Raw genomic sequence first — 20,850 nt, 5'->3', positions numbered from 1 at the left:
AAGTACTCGTCGACGGCCGGGCAAGGAGAAGCGCCGAACCTTCGGGCGTGTATCTGATCAGCTGCGGTTATAACCCTTCCACCAACGCGCCACCGCCGCGTCGAGCGACCTTGGCGCTCGCGGGGGGGAGAGAGCTGGCTCGCCGGAAACGGATGTCACAGATGATCCTGTGCCTCGTCTCGAGGAGATATAGTCCCCTATGTGAATAACCCTCTACGGGCACGCCGAGGTACGCACTTGGCGAGCCGACGGAGTTATCCAATATCCGCAACGATGTGCAGGCCTGCCTCGCCTATCGAACGCTCTAGCTGTGTGCGCACGCGATCAGTCCGCCCCGACCCGTGACCCGGCAGGCAAGTGTACTGAGCCCTTTCTTCCCAGAGTGCCTTCCGTGAGGAGGGTTCCCTTCAGGACGTCGTCATCTACGCGGACGACGTCGCGCTGTATAGCACTAGGTGCGAGGTGCCACGCGGCGCATCAGTGACGTTTGTGACCGCGTGTAAGCTGCCCTCGATGCCGTCTCCACTTGACCTCGGACTGATGATATTGCCTATGTAAACGAGGAGCTTGCGATGCACCCCCCACCCCTCGACGCGCCAGCCGCGGAACGGCGGGACGGGGAGGACGGCATTGGTGGCGTTGCGGGAAGGACTCGCCGAGACTTTGCCCACTTCCCTCCTGGTCACGACCCATCCCGGCCACGCTCCGGACAGCGGCGTCAAGTCGCCCCTTCGGCCGCGCTTCGAAGGCCCCAGCAGATTCGTCCCCATGACGACCCGACACTTAACGACGCTTCAAGTATAGTTTGGACTTTCTTTCATGTCCTTAAACATTAGTGCAATGGAGTGCAATGCTTATTCACCTGTCAACTCAGACAGTAAGTGTCCAGTTTGTGGTTTGTACTTTTGATTTCTGTGTGTCCTTAAGTCTATAAGCCAAGTATTAAAAGTTGTTTTGTGTTTGCTACGGATGTGCATCTGCCTAGCCTAATTCACTGTGTGGACGTAAGGTAACCACTACTACATTTAAACGACGGTAACCATGGTCACGGCGATCCCTGTCAAGAAGCGAGCCTCTGTAGTCTCCGAGGGGATCGCTTTCTGTTGTGCAGCTTGCTCTTGCCTACTAACATTAGCTCTTGACGTCACTATACCGCGACCTACATGCGTCATGCTGCCCTTTTCTCGCAGAGACTTCGCCGATTTCGCGACCTGCCTGAGAGACAGCTGGAAGTACTCGCACTGTGGTAACGTGGCGGGGGCAGCTCGGCACAACGATACGCTGCTGAAGAGAATTGAGAAGACGTACTTCCCCGACTGCCTCAGTGAGCAATCACTTTTGAGATCGCGCGCACACACACACACACACACACACACACACACGCACGCACACACACACACACACACACACACACACACACACACACACACACACACACACACACACACACACACACACACACACACACACACACACACACACACACACACACACACACACACACACACACACGACCAGCTAAATGTTTCGCACAAAAAACAATATTGTTCAACAACGTGTGCCCATTGCTCAACCAGTGCATTCTCGGCATATCAACGGTCTAGTTAAAACATGTTAGTTTCGAACTGTCACCCAAACACACGACAAAGAGACAGCGAGCACTGGCTAACTGCCACGCCTTCGCTAACTGCAGAACACACACACACACACACACACACACACACACACACACACACACACACACACACACACACACACACACACACACACACACACACACACACACACACACACACACACACAGACACACACACACACACACACACGACCAGCTAAATGTTTCGCACAAAAAACAATATTGTTCAACAACGTGTGCCCATTGCTCAACCAGTGCATTCTCGACATCAACGGTCTAGTCAGAACACGTTAGTTTCGAACTGTCACCCAAACACACGACAAAGATACAGCGAGCACTGGCTAACTGCCACGCCTTCGCTAACTGCAGAACACACACACACACACACACACACACACACACACACACACACACACACACACACACACACACACACACACACACACACACACACACACACACACACACACACACACAATTCAATTGACTCAAAATTAGCATTAATAGTATTAATGAGAATTTTCTCGCTATTACGAAATCAGCCAATAACTGTGGGTGGGCTTAGCTGCTTGCGACTAGCTGCAAGACATTGCGATCAAAGGATCAAGCGGTTTCTCACTGTTCTAGAGCTGAGGCTGTAGATTCCCTGCTGCATGTAGTGAAATAATAGTGGGCTGACATGTTCACGGGAGCCTAGTTTACAGACCGGCAACGTTTACAGGCTATGCTAAAAAAAAAGTGTTTCAGTGGCCCTTTGAGTGAACTGATACAGCTAATAAATTGTACCCTGGTAATAAAACGTCATGACGGGATCTTAATTCAACACTGACCCAACTTAAGCTTTATATGGCATGTACGTAGCAACAACTCTGATAACCAGGAGGCGCGTGAGCGTAACTTTCGGGGAAGCAAGCGCACGTCCAATCTCGGAGGACATGCTATGATCCGGAGTCTAGGCCTCGTTGGGGGGTACCTCCTTTCGAGAATGCATCCACCTGCAGACAGTTCTGGTGGACCCGAAAAGGACTGCCACCCGGGCAAGGCCCTCCAGAAATTCATGAGCTGCGGAAACCGGTTCTACGACAGCGCGGTGCGCGTGTTCCGGAACCACGCCACCGTGTCTCTCACCTCCATTTGCCCGTAAGTTGAGCACCGTCGTGTCTCTGTTAAATCAAGATTAAATTACGGGGTTTTACTTGCCAAAACTACGATCTCATTATGAGGCACACCGTAGCGGGGGACTACGGAAATTTGGACCACATTGAGTGTTTTAACGTGCACCTAAATCTAAGTACTACATGGGTGTTCTCGCATTTCGATCGGCCTCTTCCCGGCCCGGCCACGGCGGCCCAACGAAATGCGGCCGCGGTGGCCGGGATTCGATCTCGCGACCTCGAGCTTAGCAACGCAACAGCATAGCTACTAAACAACCGCGATGGGTCATTGTGTCTCTGTACAATCACTGTACTACAGGGAGGCAATTCTCACTTGCAGTCATTCTGATAGAGCAGTATTCAAGGCCGCCTATAGAATCCGTTAAGAACTGCCGCGATATGCACGGTTAGTACCCGTCGCGAAAAAAAAAAAGATTACCGAAAAAAAAGTTCGTCAACGATCACGATACTCTACGACGCTTGAGCGCAGCTCTATACGTGTTTTTATTTCTGCGATATATTGGCGCGGACAATCTGTCTCCTGCGGCACGCTGCAAACGGAGCGAAGCGTCGCAAAGCAAATAACACTCAAGCACAACGGTAGCGGCGAGCAAAGTCGGCGATCGTCGAAAGAGTCTGATCTGCGCGGCATAGCGCGTCGGTTTTTTTTATACGACTCGTCGAAGGTTCCAGTTTAATCGCTGGTGCCCGCGTAGCTTCCAGAAAGTATTACACAGTTCGCGTCGCGCATACAATCAGATTACAAATGCTATGGCGCCATCTCGTAGTCTCGTGCAGCACTCTTCTTTCCTCCTTCCTCTTTCGCCATCCTCCGCTTTCCGCCTCACGCTTTTACTGCAGCCTCCTCCTCCGCTTTCCTCATCGCGCTCACTTCTTTCATCTCCCACTGCGCTCCGCGTTCGCTTTCATCTTTCGCTGTGTTCCTTCGCTCGGTTACGCCGAGGGACGCCGACGCTCGCCGCAGCAACGGGCGCCCAAGAGCTGCGCTATCAAAAAAAAAAAGACGGAATATATCAACAAGGAAGGACAACACAACAAGGAAGGACGCAGGACCAGCGCTGTCTAACCGCTGAAGCCTTTCTTCGATAGAACTACGATAATCGTCAAGCACAAATACGAAAAAAAAAGCTCGTGAACTTGGCAGAAGCCTTTCATATATTACAAAAGATGCGCGATAATTGCGTATCGGAGCCGTCTATCTCTTTGTCACATTGCGAGGCGCGAATGCTTGGCGATCGTGTGACCTAATGACACGCGCACGCAGATGATGCGTTCCTTTTTTTTTGCGCTTTTTTCTTTTTCTCAATAAACTTCATTTGCTAGACAGCGCTCGTCCCGCGCCCTTCCTTTGGGCGCTGCCGCAGCTTTCCGCGCCGATTCAAAGAATGCATCAATTGCAATCGCCCAGCTTCGACATTACTGCATAAATACTCAAGAAACTATAGAAAGGATTATCTGAAGCACCAAATCTCTATGGTATATGATATCTGCCGGCGTCGACGGCAAACCACTTACATTAAATAATGATAACATAATCCGTTACTTCATGGAGCAGAACGTACTAAAAAAAAATTCTCTCTGATGCCGTCTTTCACCATAACGTGCACGCGATATATAGAACAACAAACGCACCTCAACTACGTCTTCTTCATTCTCCTGCTCCAATGTTATGATCACTGTACTACGGTCTCCCTCAGCGACCTACAATTATCCCTGTCCGGAGTCAGCCTACCCTTTCCACTATCGGCAAATTTGCTATTGTAGACATCGCTTAATCATTTGCAAGCACGTACTACGTTTTCCATCCGTGAAGACGAGTATATTGGTTACCTGCCTTATGCATATCTGTCCTGCACCGAACTCCCTTATTTCTATAAAGACATTTAGAAAATCTGCCATACCTGCGTCTTATTTCTAATCCACACCGTCACGTTCATAGAGATTAACAGCGCGAACACAGCGCCATATCGCGCCTATTGTCACGGTGTAGGGACAATAGGCGCGATATGACAAGTGAAAAGTGTGGGAAGACTACCAGAATGATTGATCAGATGATCGGCCATTTTATTGAGCTAACTTGTACCTAGACAGCAAAAGCGACACGAAGGTATATTATTGGCTGTTGACCAATGAATTACGATAAGCTTTCTTTTTTGTTGTAACATATCCATTTGGAGGTCATACGGAAGTTCATGTTCGTGTTTGGGCGGAGCTACGAGGAGCGGACCCTTAGGGAACGCACCGTATAAAGGGCTTCTCTTTAAACGAAGTCATTGAACACACTTGCGGGACTTCAACGACCTGTCTCGTATCATGTATGACCTGCCGTGGTGGCCAACGCGTTGGCGCTGCTAAGCCCGAGGTCGTGAGATCACATCGCAGCCGTGGCGGCCGCATTTCTACGGGGGCGAAATGAAGAAAAAATAAGAAGAAACAAAGAAGGAAATACGCCAGTGTGCCGTGGTTGCAGAAAATAGCGCCAGCCTTTTCTCCTTCCCCACAAGAACCACTTCTCTCCAAGGTGGTCGAAATTAATCCGAGTCCCCCACAATGTATGGCGCGCCTCATAACCAGAATTTATAATTTAAAATTTACCTCACTCTGCACACAGCGAGGTCGACGCGTACGACCAGTGTGCGCACGACACCCAGCAGGAGGCGCGATGTTCGTCGGGCTACGAGGTGGCGCCCCACATCAAGTTCATCGCGGACGGTGTCACGCAGAGGTACCACCTCCTGTGCAGCGCGCTGAAGAAAGCAGGTGAGCTTGCACGGCGGCGGAACGTGGCGAATGTGGCTCACGAGTGTCGACACGGACGAGGCTTTCGGTGGCTTTATTATAGGGAGTTATTTTGGCATACTGTGATTACCTGAGAATCGTGAGCGGAGATTAAAGCGCGGAGACAAACCGGACGAGCGCGCGCGCGCATTGGTATTCAATTCAGAAATATTTCTCTACAGAAATTATCAGAGGGAACTAACACACTATTACTGAGTCACCATGGGAATAATGTGCGTAAGGGGTAAAAGGATTGGTCCAATGTTCGCGCTTGTGGCTTCAAATGTTCATGTCGCGTTATTATGTTTCTGCACTCTAAAGTTCCGACTGATTATAAATTTCCACACTCATGACGCCAATTAGTTTATGTGCTCATAGTCACCGCGAATTATTGCGTTTAGAAATAGATATTTTGGTGAACATTAGCAATTTGAAAAGTCGCGAAGCCGTTAGAAGCCAGAAGGATTAAGTGTAGGCAAATCCATCTAATCGCTATGGCATGAATAGCCGTCATGACAGCGACAGAACTTCTCGCACAAATATGGTACCGCGAGCGTTTCACATCTCCGGAGCGTCAACAAAGAAAAAAAAAGTTCGCTAGTGGCGCTTATCAGAACCAGAATGCTTTGTGAAGCATGTTAACAGTGCTAAGAAGGACTAAGCATGATTTGCATAGGATGGGCGCTGTTAACATGCTTCATAAGGTTATACTAACCAATTCACAAAGTTTTCCGCAGCAATAACCGGAAAGCTCTTTTTTTTTTGACAATTCGTGTTTTCAGGCAGCTCCTTGTTAATTTATTGAAGGTTGGTCCTCTTCGTACCTTCTTCTATAATAGATTGATGTGTACTATTGCCTTCGTGAGCTGTTTCTTTTGTTTTTAGCTTACCTGGGATGTCCGTTTAAATACATATACGTGCATTCAGCCAGCCAGAAAGCGGTCACGAGTTGTTGGTGCAATAATATAGTGTTTTCTTGCATGCTTGTTGTCTGTGTATACCCAAGGAATTGCCTTGTCTTTGAAAAGATGCATGCGCAGTTCAGAGATAAAGACCATATCTTCACTCAGAGTGCGCCGTGTGTTCAAACGAATTATCCAGCTGTGACTGCTGGCTCGTTTTCGGCTGCATGTGTAGTGCGCCGAACCGCCGTTAGGGCTTGTATTGAGATGGCTATCAGCTTGGCAGCCCGACTTACTCTGGGCACTCTGAAATGAGCTGTAATTTGTCCACGGGTTCTAAAGCACCCGCGCTGGTGATATCACGCGAGTCCAAATGTTGCCAAAAACAGCGGCTGCGACCGCGCGCGTTTTGTGCTTCGCGAGATTAACGACTGAATAATAATAATAATAATAAACGCGGCTGTTGGTTCAGCTTTCCAGAAGAGCACGACAGCCTGCAACCGTCAGAGGTTCATCAACGACATGTTCCTGTGCGGATTCCACTTCGCCAACATCATGGACATCGCCCGAAAGGATTCCGGCATAAATCCGTGCACGTAAGTGTCCCATGCGAGATTACTCCTTATCGGCATTTGTAAAGAATTTAACTTGGAGCCAAGTGCGCCGCTGTCTCGGATGCGTCCAAATCTACTCTGCATGGTACGAAAGATTATTTCCTCATCAGTGCTCACATACCGCGACGCTGTCAGACTCTGCGCCCTAAGCTTGCATCTATATACGGACGATGCTTCGGTTCACGGACGCCGACTCACGGACGACGATTGGAGCGGTGTACTCGGATTTAGGTGCACGTTAATATAATCAACGCCTGGGCACGTAAACTCATTCTGAAGCCTTATAACCACTGAATCTGTCACTGTCTAGCGCAGTGTAAACTTTTGGCGCGACGAAATAAATAAATAAATAAATAAATAAATAAATAAATAATCTCAATCCTAGCTAGGCGGTCGCGAACAAATTAAACCAGAGCAGTCCAACACCGCACTTGTGCCGCTTTTGTAACAATATTATTTTTGTGCACAATGCACGTTAAGGAACCTCAGCTGGTCAAAATTAATCCGGGGTCCCTCACTACGGCGTGCCTCATAATCATATCGTGGTTTTCGCACGTAAAACCCCAGAACTTAATTTTTTTATCAACTTACTTCCTTGGTTATACGATTCTCTTACCATCGGTTGCACCGAATGGCTTTGGGTAGCTATAGATATATCGTTTACTCTGTGCTTCGAAATTACACAACGTGGGAGGTTAAGGCCGACAAATCATCTCGCATCGGGGCCACAACGTCGCACTTTGAGAACGCGCTGTCTTGGCGCTTTCGCAACAAAGCCCATGCTGGTGGCGTCTGTTAGCGTCTGACAAAACTGCCTACTATAGAACATGGCAGTGTAGTCTTGAATGTATTCTAATGTCGTGTGTTAGCGCTGACTAAAGAACAAGATGGAGCCTCTCTCTATATATATGTTCTCGCTGAGCAACAAAAAACGCGGTGCCAGCTTGCGCACTCCTCGGCGCTCACCTATCGCGCTATCTCCCACCCCCAGCACTCTATCGATCCCACCCTCAACTTCCGGTATCGAACGCAACTTCCGGGAACGCGTATATATGGCAGCCAACGGCGCAGCCCTCGCTTACGGATGACATTGCATACGGACGCGCACGGAACCGACGCGAGTCGCGAATTACGAGACGCACGCCAAGGTTTGGGTGGGTGCACTTTGCAGAAGCGAAGCTAGCGCCTGGTGTGAGCGCGTTCAGATATGTTGGTGATGGTCCGAGAACTTGGACGCGCGTTGAGGGTCGCCCTTGTTGGTATACGACACAAACACTTAAGAATGACTGAGCGCGTGGAAAGCCGGGGACAACAGGACGCACGGAAGCGTTTGTGCGTGTCCACTTGATTGTGCCCCTCTGTCATTGCAATGAAATTACATTATTACTCCAGTATGGCCAAGAATTGTTATTACATGCATAACAGCTATTGGGTGTGCGCTGAAAATTACCAGTGGTTCATAGCGTTTGGGAACGCAGCGCGACTCTGACGAATGGTGCAGAAACCTAATACATAGGACTCTAGCGCTGTCTTACAGATTCTTGCCCGTCAAACTCCTAATAAAAAAATAAAAACATGAAAAAAGGACGTTGAAAGTGTTGGAATTGTTGCACTTGGCAGAAATTGCTGCTGTAAACATAAACCAGTGGATTGTACTGGTGGCCCAGCGCTGTGGAGGATGTAGGGTTCCGACCTCTCCCTTTTCGAGACACGCCGGCACTTCTTTTGACACGTGGCTTTGTTTTGGTGCATATGCGGTGCAGAAAACTCATGTGGTGGCAAAACCGAGCGTGCGTCAACGGCAGCGTATACGAAGCTCCCCTCTCCCTTTATTCTACCCAGAACCGACCCCGTGTGCATGTGTGATTTTATGGCAGAAATGCATCTCGGGCCATGCTGCGCAATCGTCGCATCCGTTCTTCAATCGCTTGTTTCGCGTTCTCTTCAAATGCAGTACACAAAAATTGGAGGACGCTTAAGCTTCGCCTTCAAGAGTGGAACGCGACAGCGTTCCCGTCGACCCGCCAAGGGGTGGAAGACAATGGGCTACGGCGCAGCGACTACGCGCCCCGCATCGGACGCGGTGAGCGTCGGGCAACGCAGCGTTCGGCGCGACAACGAAATGTGCGCCTGAGCAAGCGACGCACGCCTGAGCCTTAGAAACAGCTCGTTTCTAAGGCAACATCGCGTTCACTAGAGGCGCTTTTGTACCGCTTTGAAGCATCGAACTCGTGGCTCAGTGGTAACGTCTCCGTCTCACACTCCGGAGACCCTTGTTTGATTCCCACCCAGCCCATCTTGGAAGTTGCTTTTTATTTATTAAGTGCCTGCCGTGATTTATCGCTCACGGCCAACGCCGCGGCCGCCGACGCCGACACCGACGCCGACGACACCGGCTTTTCTGCGACACGAGCTCCTTAACGCTATCGCGTTAATACCAGTGCATTGGTATCAGCAGGGCAGCCAGGCAGGCTGAGTATGGAGCATAGCCTTTATAGCGTCTCCTTCCAAGAGCGGCCGTCCCGTTAGCTTGGCGCTATAGTGACAAAGCATTACGGACTGCGCCACGGCGAGTGCGATTGTTACAACGGTCATTCTGTGGGACACTTACAACTTATATGGAATTAAGGGCGATCTCTCCGACGCTTTGCAAGGAGTCGCTGCGGATTCCCATAGAAATGATTTCGCCACGCCGACAGGTACATCGAGAGGTACAGGAAGTGTCAAAACACGTCCCTGGATACGTACGGCTGCGCTCCACCCGACCAGCTGTACAAGGACGCGGAGAAGTTCTTCGAGTTCCTCACGCAGAAGTTCACGGAAAAGTGCAGGGCGGACTCCAAGGCGGGTGGCGTCGCCATGGTGTCGCGCCTCACCGACAAGGACGGTGAGCTAGCACTCTCCATAAGCGCGAACAAGAGAAACGTTCGCAAGACGTCGAGTTTTGAGCCGGTCGAACAAGGAACGTCGCTGGTAGCCAACGTTGCGGCAAGGGGGCGCTTGTCCTCGCTCTGACAATCTCTCCTTTTGAAGGCGTTGGTTACAGCGACATTCTTTGTTCGAACACTGCTGACCACTCTATGTATGATCTATAAACACGGCAACCTTTATTAAAGCGGCACGTTTGAACTAGTCATCGCTATGGCAATTAATTGGACACTACAGGCGAATTTTCGTCGAAAGTGCAATAAGTAGTGCACCGCGCGCTCCCGTTGTGAGGGGAAGCGTGAGAGGGTGGCCAGAGAAGGATGGTGACTTCATCGATCTCGTGACTTCCAACAGAGGGCGCGCGGGAAGACCGTGCGCGTCAAGCCGGCACTCCCGTACACAGCTGTGTCCTGCGAGGTGTTGGCGAGGGTGTCGGCGAGGGTGCCGGCTTGACGCGCACCCGCTTTGGTCGCGCCCATTGTTGGAAGTCACGCGACCAAGAACGCGCCAGTGGGGAGTGGGCGTTTGCTCCTCTATCCCCGCCTTGGCTGCGCATGGCGGTCCGCGCGGCTGAGCGCATAGGTGGCTCGCGCCCCGTATTTTGGAGCTGATGTGCGGTGGGGGGCGCAAAAGCTTATAGGCCGAGCAGAGACGCCCGATGGCTTTGTAAGTTTGGGAAAGGCGGTGAAATATAGAAATGCATGGGCTCGGGCCTGCACGCGGGGCCCGAGCCCATGACCTTTGTGCTGCCTCTCGCTCCAGCACGAACTAAACGCACAGGTAGATATATATCAGCCCTCGGTGCGAATAGACTCTGTCTCCCGTCGCAGATCGCTTTCAAGAGAAAGCCCACATGGCAGTGCTCAGCCGCCGCCGGAGTAGAAACACCTTCGGTGCCTTGCGCGCAATGGAAGACGCGCTTCCTGATCCCCGCCTTGCTCCTTTCAGCGCGCGAGGTGTGCGCGCTTTCAGTCGCAAGCGCAGCACGGCGCGCGGCCACGATGTTGTCGCACTTGGATTTTATGCGGAACATTACACCGACGCCGACGGCGAAAATTCGTCTGGAGCGTCCGCATAACTGCTATCGCAATAAAACGAAAGGGATGCGCGGAGTCTCATGACGTAGATTCACCAGATAAACACTTTTTCTTTGTCCAGTGCTCTTATCACGTTTGCCAGGTGTCGTGTGACGCGCGATGGACACGCAGAGCTTGCTTCCGTGCGTGGTAAAGGCTGTGTGTGCGGAGAGGGGGGGAGGGGAGGCGCTACACTCCGTATGGGGCTACTCTCACGTGGCACATAATAAATTAGCGCTCTGCAGGGCTTCCTTGCTTCGAACATGAAATAGCTAACCGAGTGCACGTACAAGTGAGAAAACGTATGATCACTAGAAGGACGTGTGTCATGCTCGGGCGTCTACGCGCGCAACGCTGTTTTCGGGCAGCGTTACAACAACTAGGCCTTTATGAGCTTCAGTGAACACCGATCACGGATTGTGTTTCACGGAAATCGCAGTTCCCCATATCCAAGTTCCAAATGTATCGGCAACGAAGTCAACAAATGTGGCTTTCATCCTCTGCTTCTCTTGCTATGGCATACCCGCTACTAAAGTGAGAACAGGTACTATAACTCATTTTGCCTCCTACAAAATCTTCTCCAGGATGTCCTCTACGATTCCAACCGCCGTATTTGCAGAAAAATGAGTACAGTATATGCCGCAGCTCCTGGTACCCTGTATGTGTGGTCGTCTTTCTCCGTCCTCTTATTTAAAATAAACTAGTGAAGGTTAGAGTGGTAGTTAGCGACGCATGCGTCCACAGAATATCGATCGTCGCTATTTGAAGCACCTCGCTCTCTGTACTTTGCGGCCACGCGGTCGGGCCTTATTTGCGGTCCGACTGGGCTGGGTCGGCTGGTGAAATTTTCGGGTGGGCTTGAGATGGGCCGGGGTATTGCTTTGAGGCACTGGAACGGGCCTGGGCGGGCGAACATGCGCAATTTCCGGGCCCGGCCCGGGCCCGGACCTAGAGTCACGGCCCGTGCTGTGCTCCACGAGGAGGCAAGAGGCAACAATAAGAGCTTGCTACGCATTGCCGCCACTCAGCGTTGCGATAGCCAGTGAGATTGAATCTCGTTTGCTTGTGCGCGCGTGACACTACGCTCGGTAATGTAACTGGTAAGCGAGTGCTTACGGTAACTTATGCATGGTTGCTAAGATTAGGATCCTTAGTTCGTGCGGTTGTCTAATACATAATATAATAGTAAGCACAGCACAGTATCGCTATCTGTGCGTTGCCTTTCGGGCGAAAGTGCGATATTCTTTTTTCATATTTGTACGAGGTCTCCCACGTAGCTTGAGCCCGACCTTTAAAATATGCAAATGTCACATGTCTCGACAGAACCAAGGTAATGTTGTTTGCTGACAATTTTCCCATTGATACTTTTCATGGAATTATTAAAATTAAATTATTGCGTTTTACGTGCCAAAAGCACTTTATTCGATCCCGCGACCACGTACTCAGCAGCCCAACAACATAGCTTCATCGAATTATAATATTTGACAAGTTGATTAAATAATGAAGAATAATTATGACGTAGGTGAAATTTGGCGGAACGCTAGAAATGATTGGAGTATCTCCAATCGAGGGCAAACATCAGCTTGGTTCTGTCCAGTTACGTGTCATTTGCATAGATTTCAAGCGTGGCTGAAGTTACGTGGGACACCCTGAATAGGTAAGTGGCGTTTCTTTTCTTTTCTTTTATTTACCAGAAACAACCGCATGAACCGCGCGCATGGATAGTTTCGTCAGTTCTGGTTAGGTCCGAAAACAGGATAGACATTATTAAATAATGCTTGACATTATTGTCAGACGTCATGCCATACACGCTGTAACGGGACATCTGATGTTGCAGCCACACACTGTTATGTACTCACGTTAGCATTATAGCGCGGTTAAAATACTATAACTTAGGGCATACGACTAATATTTACAGCCGAGAGCGCCAGTTACCTCGAAAAATGTTAAAGCGGGGACACAATTATTTAGTTGCCCTGTTAGAGTAGGTTGGGAGCTGGCTATATTAGATGTACTCCGTTCTCGATAGTTCGCCTCGTACCGCACCGCAGCCTCCGGGATCGGGCGGCGCGCGTCGCCCAAGCTCGGAGGCCGTGACCGCACCGTTGAACGTCTTACAGAAATTACTTGAAAGCACTATATGGCGCTAGTGATAGCGCCATACAGTGATATGCAACGTCTGGCTAATATCTGTGGACAGGAAGGCGAGAATTTAGGATCGATATTTAGCGTTAAAGGATAAGGTTTTATGGTATTCAATTAAAACAGTGAATAGGCAGTGTCAACACATGGGCACGAAGTAGGACTTCGTGCCCCTGTGTTGACACTGTCTATTCGGGTTGACACACTATTCGGGTGAAAGAATGCAATTACCTTGGTTTTGGTAAAGTAATACCAGTGAATTTGGTAATAGTAGTGACATCGGTAAGCGAAGGCAATATATATAATGAAACAGGAAAAAACAATAATAGCTAAGGGGAAGATAATTGCGGCCATAATGAAACACATAGCGCTATGGGGATACAATAGGTACGAGTGGCTCTGAGGTGTCTGGGAAAGGGTAATGGTTTCAGGACTTACATTTGGAAACGCCATTGTTTGCTTGAAGTTAGGGGCACAACCAAGACTCGATGGCAACCAAAGGTCTGTGGGACGCCTCGCATTGGGCGCTCACGGGAAGACTACAAAGGAAGTTGTACCGGGTGGTATGGGCTGGACAAGTTCTGAAGTGACGGAAGCTCAGATTAAAATTGACTTCGAAGAAGGACTGAGGAATATGAAAGAAAGTTGCGAGAGTGTTGAGGTATTTGTACAGGAAAAACATTGACTCACTGTAGAGGAAAATAAATAGGAAGCTTACTAGCAAGAATGCGACCGCTATAGTAAGCAACATGGCAACAAAGAACGACGAACGCTAAGTCAGAGAGGTGCAGACAATCTCCTGAGTTGTGGAAATGCAAATGAGACCTGCCATGAGTAACTACCTAAGAGGAAAAAACAAACTCAAAAGGAAGCTCTTTACTTTTCGAAGTGGAGTGGATGCCTTATAGAACGCGTGCTTATTTATAATCTACAGCAATGAAGAAGAGGCATGTGCTTGCTGCGGTAAATTTAGGGAAACGATGGAACATGTTTCATTAGAATGTGAAAATATCTACCCAGCTTTCGGTTTAGGCTCCTCTGGCCTCCTTGAAGCCCTCAAGTTCAGGGACAGCAGGGGGAACGTAAACGTGTCCGCAGTAGAGATTAGTAAAATGCAACTAGAGGTTTGGTGCCAGAAAAGTAATGAGACCACAAACAACGGAGGCAAACAAAAACAAAGTTATCAGTAGGGGTTCAGAAAGTTTGATGCTAGAAATATTTTGTCTGTTAAGAAAAAGAAATGATAGGCAAAGCATTAGGCTAAAAAAAATTAAGGAAAGAAAAAGGCTGGTGGCGCAACGCACCGCGCCTTTTGAAAGGGAACGCTCAGAGCATCCATCCATCCATTCGTCTACGGGAAGTTCAAGGCGGTTCAATCAGCATGAAAACCATGGGCTAGATGGACTGTATACATCCATGCGATTTGCCTAAAGAAAACTATAATTGCCCGGAAATTAATAAATGTACACGTTCTTGCTAGCCTAACATTGGCCTCTAGAGCGGTCTTCGATTTATATTTAATTGTATTCTTAAATGAACTATTACAATGCGTATACGTTGCAACGAAGTGTTGTGCTGATGCATGATGCGGATGTACGTAAATGCATGACGCTCTGTGTAGGGCAGTATCTAGTGATGTATTTAATTTCATGGTTGCGTCAAAGTGCCTGAAAATGTTGTGTTTAATTTGACGTTTTTTTTTTAAGTGTACGACAATGCAAACAAAATGCTTGCGCCTCTGCTGCTGTCTCTGGCAGTATGGGGGCTAAGGACTCCCTCAAGCCATCCTTGAGAATGGCTTTTCCCTTCGCCTCCCATCACATGTATTGTGATAAACAAATAAGTGATCAATCAATCAATCAATCAATCAATCAATCAATCAATCAATCAATCAATCAATCAATCAATCAATCAATCAATCAATCAATCAATCAATCAATCAATCAATCAAGCACGTATGAAGCACAATAAATAACGCCACAAAGACGTTTCAGATCACAAACACCAAATCCATGTCCTAACCGAGAGACGGAGTTCCCTCTAGTAAACTTAGCAGGAAATCTCAACGTTGTAAAAGGGCAAGTGACCGCGGTTGCGTCAAGGTGCTTTCGTTTTCGGGTTATAGGTGGCCGCGCTCAAAAGTGACAGTTACGACTGATTTCATGCCAAGTGTATAGCACATGACACTTTTGTGTACCTTGTTCCAGGTCTCTCGGATGCGGAGAAGAGTTGCGACGGGTACAGGTTTATCGGACAGTTCTTCCGTTGCGCCAAAGCTTTCATGAATACGACGAGCGGCAGCCGCCAGGACACCGCTCACATTTGCAGGTAAATGGTGAACATTGAAAAAAAAAAAGTATGCAGAAGCGATCGACGAATATCCCGAACAAACGGACGAGCAAGTGAGCTCCGGTCCCTCTTCTTACCTCTGCCCGCCGTGGTTGCTCAGTGGCTACGGTGTTGGGCTGCTGAGCACGAGGTCGCGGGATCGAATCCCGGCTCTAGGTGCGATGCCTCGCTATATACCGCTAAATGAAAACACGTATCTCAAATTTCGCATTAAGGAGTATCGTCGGTGAACTTTTTTTGGCCACCCTAAATGAAAACTTGGAAATATATGCAAGAAACAATCACGAACGCGTTAAAAAAATGGACATGCGAAAGGACAGGACGGCACAGAGAAATTAACCAACTAGCCCAAATCGTATTTATTATTTACAGACGTCTGGTAACACCGCCAGAGCATCAAAATGTCTCGTGTTTCTTCCATGGAGGGAGAAAAAAAAAAAAAGCTAGGGGAGAACGTCACGTGACAAAAAAGAAATAGAAAAACAGGAGCAGTGAGGGAGAAAAAAGAAACTGAGAGGGCCCGACGTCACTTATTGCGAAGCTCAGTGACGCCGGAAGTTGGCGTTACTCCGCCATTTTGTCGGGGCAGATTCCTCCCTTTGCATTCTTCGGGGATTCGACTTGGGGGATTCTTTGCATTCCGGGGGACGAACGACCGAAGTCGTGGCCGGACCCCCTCGGGGTGATTTTGTGCGCGACGGCGACGAGCGACGAAACGGGCCGTCGCGCGACCAGATCGCTCGTTCTTGTCGCTCGATCGCTCGGTTCCGGAAATCTAGAATTCGTCGCCCGGTAGTGATATGAGCGACTGGACAATAGCGCGAAGGTGGAACTGGATACACAGTCTTGGTCGAAAGTTCCCAGGCCGCAGTGGCCGCGTACGGAGCAGCCGGGCTCCCCTATCGCGGCGCTAGGCGACGCTTGCCAGTTGCGGGAATAAACGGGTTTCAGAGGGAATATCGTTCTCGCTGTCATGCTGTGGTGCGGCAACAACTAGTGAGCTGTTCCGCATGCCCCTTTACGAGTCTTGCCCTCACTGAGGGCGCTCCGCGCGTTAGAGAGGAGCTTTACCAGGAGCGTTTTCTCAATATCTTCGTGCTCCCGACGGAGGGCTCCAAAGCCCACGTTCTTGGGTTCGAGGGTACATGAACAGCAAATTTCGATGCTTACATGATTCGGTAAACAAAATTTCAATTTTGGATGGTTAACGCACCAAGGCTACACCTGGGCTATGAGGCATGCCGTAGCGGAGGGCTACAAATTCAAATATCCGAGGATCCTGCCAGGATCATCCTGATGATCCTTAACGTGCGATGAAATCTCAACAAAATGGCGTTTTCGTTTTTCGCCTCCATCAGAAGAGCAGCCGCCGCAACCGGGATTGAATCCACGTCCTCGGGCTTACATCTCAACATCTTAGCCAACGAGCCACCGCGGCGGGTGCTTCGGTAAACAAATCCACGCGCTTTCAGGAGAACTAAAAAAAATAAATCCTGGGCACCACTACCTCACACGCGACGGGAACAGGCAGATGGACACAAACGCGGATGTTGGTTACCGTAACAATTGCGATTGCGTTTTAAACCCGAGACTTTACCTCGCCAGAACACCTGGTCGTTTGGCTAAGCTTCGCGGTATGAGACAGTATAGTTTACGGAGCATCGCGTCATAACCTTGGCGGCAGCTCTGGCTTCAGTTCCTTCTTGTCCGCAGCTCACTCGCGCGGCGGGAGCACGAAAGGTAAAAGCGCAGCTCAATGCCACACTAGCTGACGGGCCGCTCTATGATCACGGAGCGTATGACAGCGATAAAGCGAGAACGATGTTCCTTCTCGCTCGCTTTTAGCCCCGCAACCAGCGAGCGTCTGCGAGCGCCGTTGACGGCAGCGTCGCGATAGCTGAGCGTGGCTGCTCCGCGCACGGTCGCCGCGGCCTGGGAACTTTTAACGAAGACTGTACACCATACAAGTGCTACCGATTGTCGCACGGAACGAGCAAACGACTAAATGTTGACACGCGCACGGGTAACTTACTGCGAGACCCTTCGCCTGTTACAGACGAATACATACCCCTCCCTCACACGCTATCACACTACATACCCCGACATCTACCCGAGCCAGACGTGCAAGGTCTGTAAAACTGAATCAGCAACACTCCCCCACATGCTATGGGAGTGCAAACATCAATACCCAGACCTTAATTCAATTCACTGGTTTCCCGCTCACGTAGGATCGGTCGAGGGTGCTACCACGAACCTCAATGAGACTGCCCACGAGGCTGCGCGTGGCCTCACCGACCGCGCTTCCTCTTGTTACGACTTTGAGGTGGTCCCGTAGCGCTCGTCACCCGTTTCGTGACAGAGCGTTGGTAGCGAAGACTCCGAGTCAGGCGTCGGTGAGAATAACAAAAGGGACTTTATACACTATATACAGGTCATTATACAGGACATGAAGGGATCGGCACTGGGGCCGAGAGCTCACAGCAAACGCGACTGTTCCCGCACGGCGACGTCCGGCGAAAACGCGTGACACATCTCACTCCAGTCGAGAGCGGCACTCTGCTCCCGGTGGGTCGGCGGATCCGGTTTTCCAGGCGGCGCGCCGCGGCTTATAAGCCCCCAGAAACCATTGTCACTCAAACGGCCCAATACAAAGTGAGCACTCGACGGTCGTCGGAGAGGTCCAACCAGCGACCACGCTGGCCACCCCGTTCAAAGTTGGCGGGCGCGGTGACCTCCAGGCAAGGGGAGGTACGGCGCCGGGCTGTCTGGCACTTGGCGACACGTTTGAACATGTTGCCCGCCGATGCTTCTCCGGAGGACACCACTGCCTGACGGCTCAGCATCTTGACTTGTCAAGGGAGAATTAGGGCGCTGTGCCTTTCGGCGCAGCCCCGGGTTTGTCCAAAGGGCGCTCGCAGGATAAATTCTGCATCTTGCAGATTCGGAATCCGGGCTTGTGGTAATGGCACAACAGCATCCCCGCCCTCAGATAAGGCGCCGGGAAGACGAGCTGCCTCCACGTGGCTCGGATGCCAGGCGCGCACGTTCGTCAGGCTCGTCCAAGTTTACGTCCAGTGTCGGGACGCCAGGTCACTTCACGTGCCCAGGTCCCACTCGCCAGGACAGGAGCTCGGTTCACCGCGTTGTCGCCAAGGCACCTCAACCAGCTCCGCTCGGGTCGTTCCTAAGCCCTTGCTTCTCGCCACTGGTCCCGATTGGTCGTTCTGCAGCTTGCAAAACCGACCGGCAAAAGGCAACACCCAACACGAACAAGTGCCCTCTGTCTCCAGTCAAACACCAGACAAGGCTATAATCCAAATCAACCTAACTGAATTGCTATCCCCCTTTTTGCTCCCGCTGCAACAAGAGGCAGGTGTACGATCTAGTATACAAGGCTCAAACAACCCTTTTTCAAATGAACACACCAAAAGATCAGGAACAATTAATAATCAGCAATAACAATGACAAATAGAATGGTCCCCTTGAAATCACTTGGACCGAAAACATACTACTGAGGAAGCAAATGAGGTCATTCATTTTTCCCGGCGATATTTTCGCGGAATCCGAAGCGGCTTATATTTGCGACCCTGCTTATCCGGGTAGCGGCGGTACAATAAGCCAGATTCCTTGCCAAATGAAACCCACTTTTTTTTCACTCCCCGTTTGACGCTCTTCCTCAGATCGGCTAGTGAACAGTCTTCCTGTTGCTCGCGAATCAGAGTTTCTCTTTCAACTGCCGCCTGCTCCTGCCAGCTGGCGGAAACCGGAGCGAGTGTGGAGCCCGCGTCGCCTAATTGCGGCGTCGCGTCTATATCGCGGCTAGCACTGCACGCGTCACTCCCACTCACTTCCAGGACCCGCTCGCCTAGGCCAGCCTCCGAGCTCTGCCTCGCCCGTGACTGCTCGCCACTCATGTTACCTTGATCAGTCCGTGTGCCGCACCGCCTTTCGCTCACCGACGCAAAGTCAAGTTCCCTCGACAGCGGGAGCGCTTTGGATCGCGTGAGCGCCATGTACGCCACGTCGGCAAAGAATGATTTGCCCTGATCCTTCAGCAGCTGCTCCGAGTTATTTGAGAAGAGGTAGGAAAAGTGCTCCGGGAGGGCGGCTGACACAGCGGCTTCGGTGTTAAGTTTCCCAAACTCTCCTTCAATGATAACCGTTGCGATCGGTAAACAGACACTCTCCTCCTCGGCCACTTGCCGTATCCTAGCACACTCTCCCGTAAAATCACTCGAGGAGACGAAAGACGGGTGAACAACGTCCATAGTTGCTGCAGAGTCCCGAAGTGCACGGCACTTCTTACCGTTTATCTTAATTTCCTGCACATAGGGCTCCAATAGACGTATGTTTTTGTGAGTTTCCTGTATTGTTGCAAAAGCAATTCTCTCTGGGCAGCTTGCAGCGATGTGCCCTTGCTTTTTGCAATTGTAGCAGGTTAACGGTTTCCGTTTTTCAAAAGAACGCGTCGTATCGTTTCGCTGTTTTGTTGCAAAAGCAACTTTCTCTGGGCAGTTCGCAGCGATGTGCCCTTGCTTTTTGCTATTGTAACATTTCCGTTTTTCGGGCTTCCCGGAAAACCCATCTCTCCTATCTGCTTTTTCTACGCGCACTGCCTTGCTGTGCAATCTGCGGCGGGTGTAATACTCTTCCGCTAACTCTGCTGCCTTGTTTAGCTTAACCTCCTTTAGCCTATCTTACAGCCAGAGCCTGACATCCTCATCAATGCAACGGTAGAACTGCTCCAACGCGATGCATTCGACGATTTTGTCGCGGTCGTCGTAAACCTCTTCGCCCTTCAGCCATTCCACCAGATCGGCTTTTAGACGAAACGCGAAGTCAACATTCGACTCCTTGCCCTTTTTTGCATACCGGAACCTCTGCCGGAAAGCTTCGGGCGACAATTTGTACTTCCGCAGTAGCGCTTCCTTCACATCACTGTAGCTCTCAAACGCCTCTTTCGATAAGCAAGTTATTACGTCTGATGCCTCCCCAGGAAGCAAGGCTAACAGATTCTGTGCCCAGAGGGATCGCTCAATGCTATTCCGTTCGCACACGTGCTCAAATTTCACGAGGTATTTGGCCATATCCTCTCCGACGACAAAGGGTGGAAGTTGATCGCGTATTCTTGGAACGTTAGAAGTGAGACTAGGCGCCGGCGAGCTGTTTCGAGTCTCCAACTCTTTCATTTTAAGCTCGTGCTCGCGACGTTCCCTTTCTGCCTGCAACTCCCGACGTTCCTTTTCTTTC

At 50.2% G+C, this 20,850-nt stretch overlaps 1 protein-coding gene across 3 annotated transcripts in view; it reads left to right on the top strand.

Annotated features, from left to right (window-relative positions):
- Positions 1–646: 646 nt before the first annotated feature.
- The window catches only part of LOC142592747 (sentrin-specific protease 1-like), a 40,966-nt gene continuing 20,762 nt past the window's right edge, over positions 647–20,850 (top strand). Inside the window, exons 1-7 of one of the 3 annotated variants that reach the window (XM_075704397.1) lie at positions 647–877; positions 1,191–1,324; positions 2,638–2,776; positions 5,423–5,571; positions 6,964–7,087; positions 9,805–9,992; positions 15,459–15,579. In XM_075704397.1, the coding sequence (XP_075560512.1) occupies positions 2,694–2,776; positions 5,423–5,571; positions 6,964–7,087; positions 9,805–9,992; positions 15,459–15,579 (665 nt within the window). In that variant the 5' untranslated portion in view covers positions 647–877; positions 1,191–1,324; positions 2,638–2,693. Of the gene's footprint in view, positions 878–1,190; positions 1,325–2,226; positions 2,777–5,422; positions 5,572–6,963; positions 7,088–9,804; positions 9,993–15,458; positions 15,580–20,850 lie in introns of those variants that run through there. The other 2 variants (XM_075704395.1, XM_075704396.1) reach the window with 2 other exon arrangements.

The sequence above is a fragment of the Dermacentor variabilis genome, chromosome 9 (genome assembly GCF_050947875.1).
Source record: "Dermacentor variabilis isolate Ectoservices chromosome 9, ASM5094787v1, whole genome shotgun sequence".
Taxonomy (NCBI): Eukaryota; Metazoa; Arthropoda; class Arachnida; order Ixodida; family Ixodidae; genus Dermacentor; species Dermacentor variabilis.
Note: the sequence above shows the minus strand (reverse complement) of the source record. Positions and strands in the feature narration are given on the sequence as shown.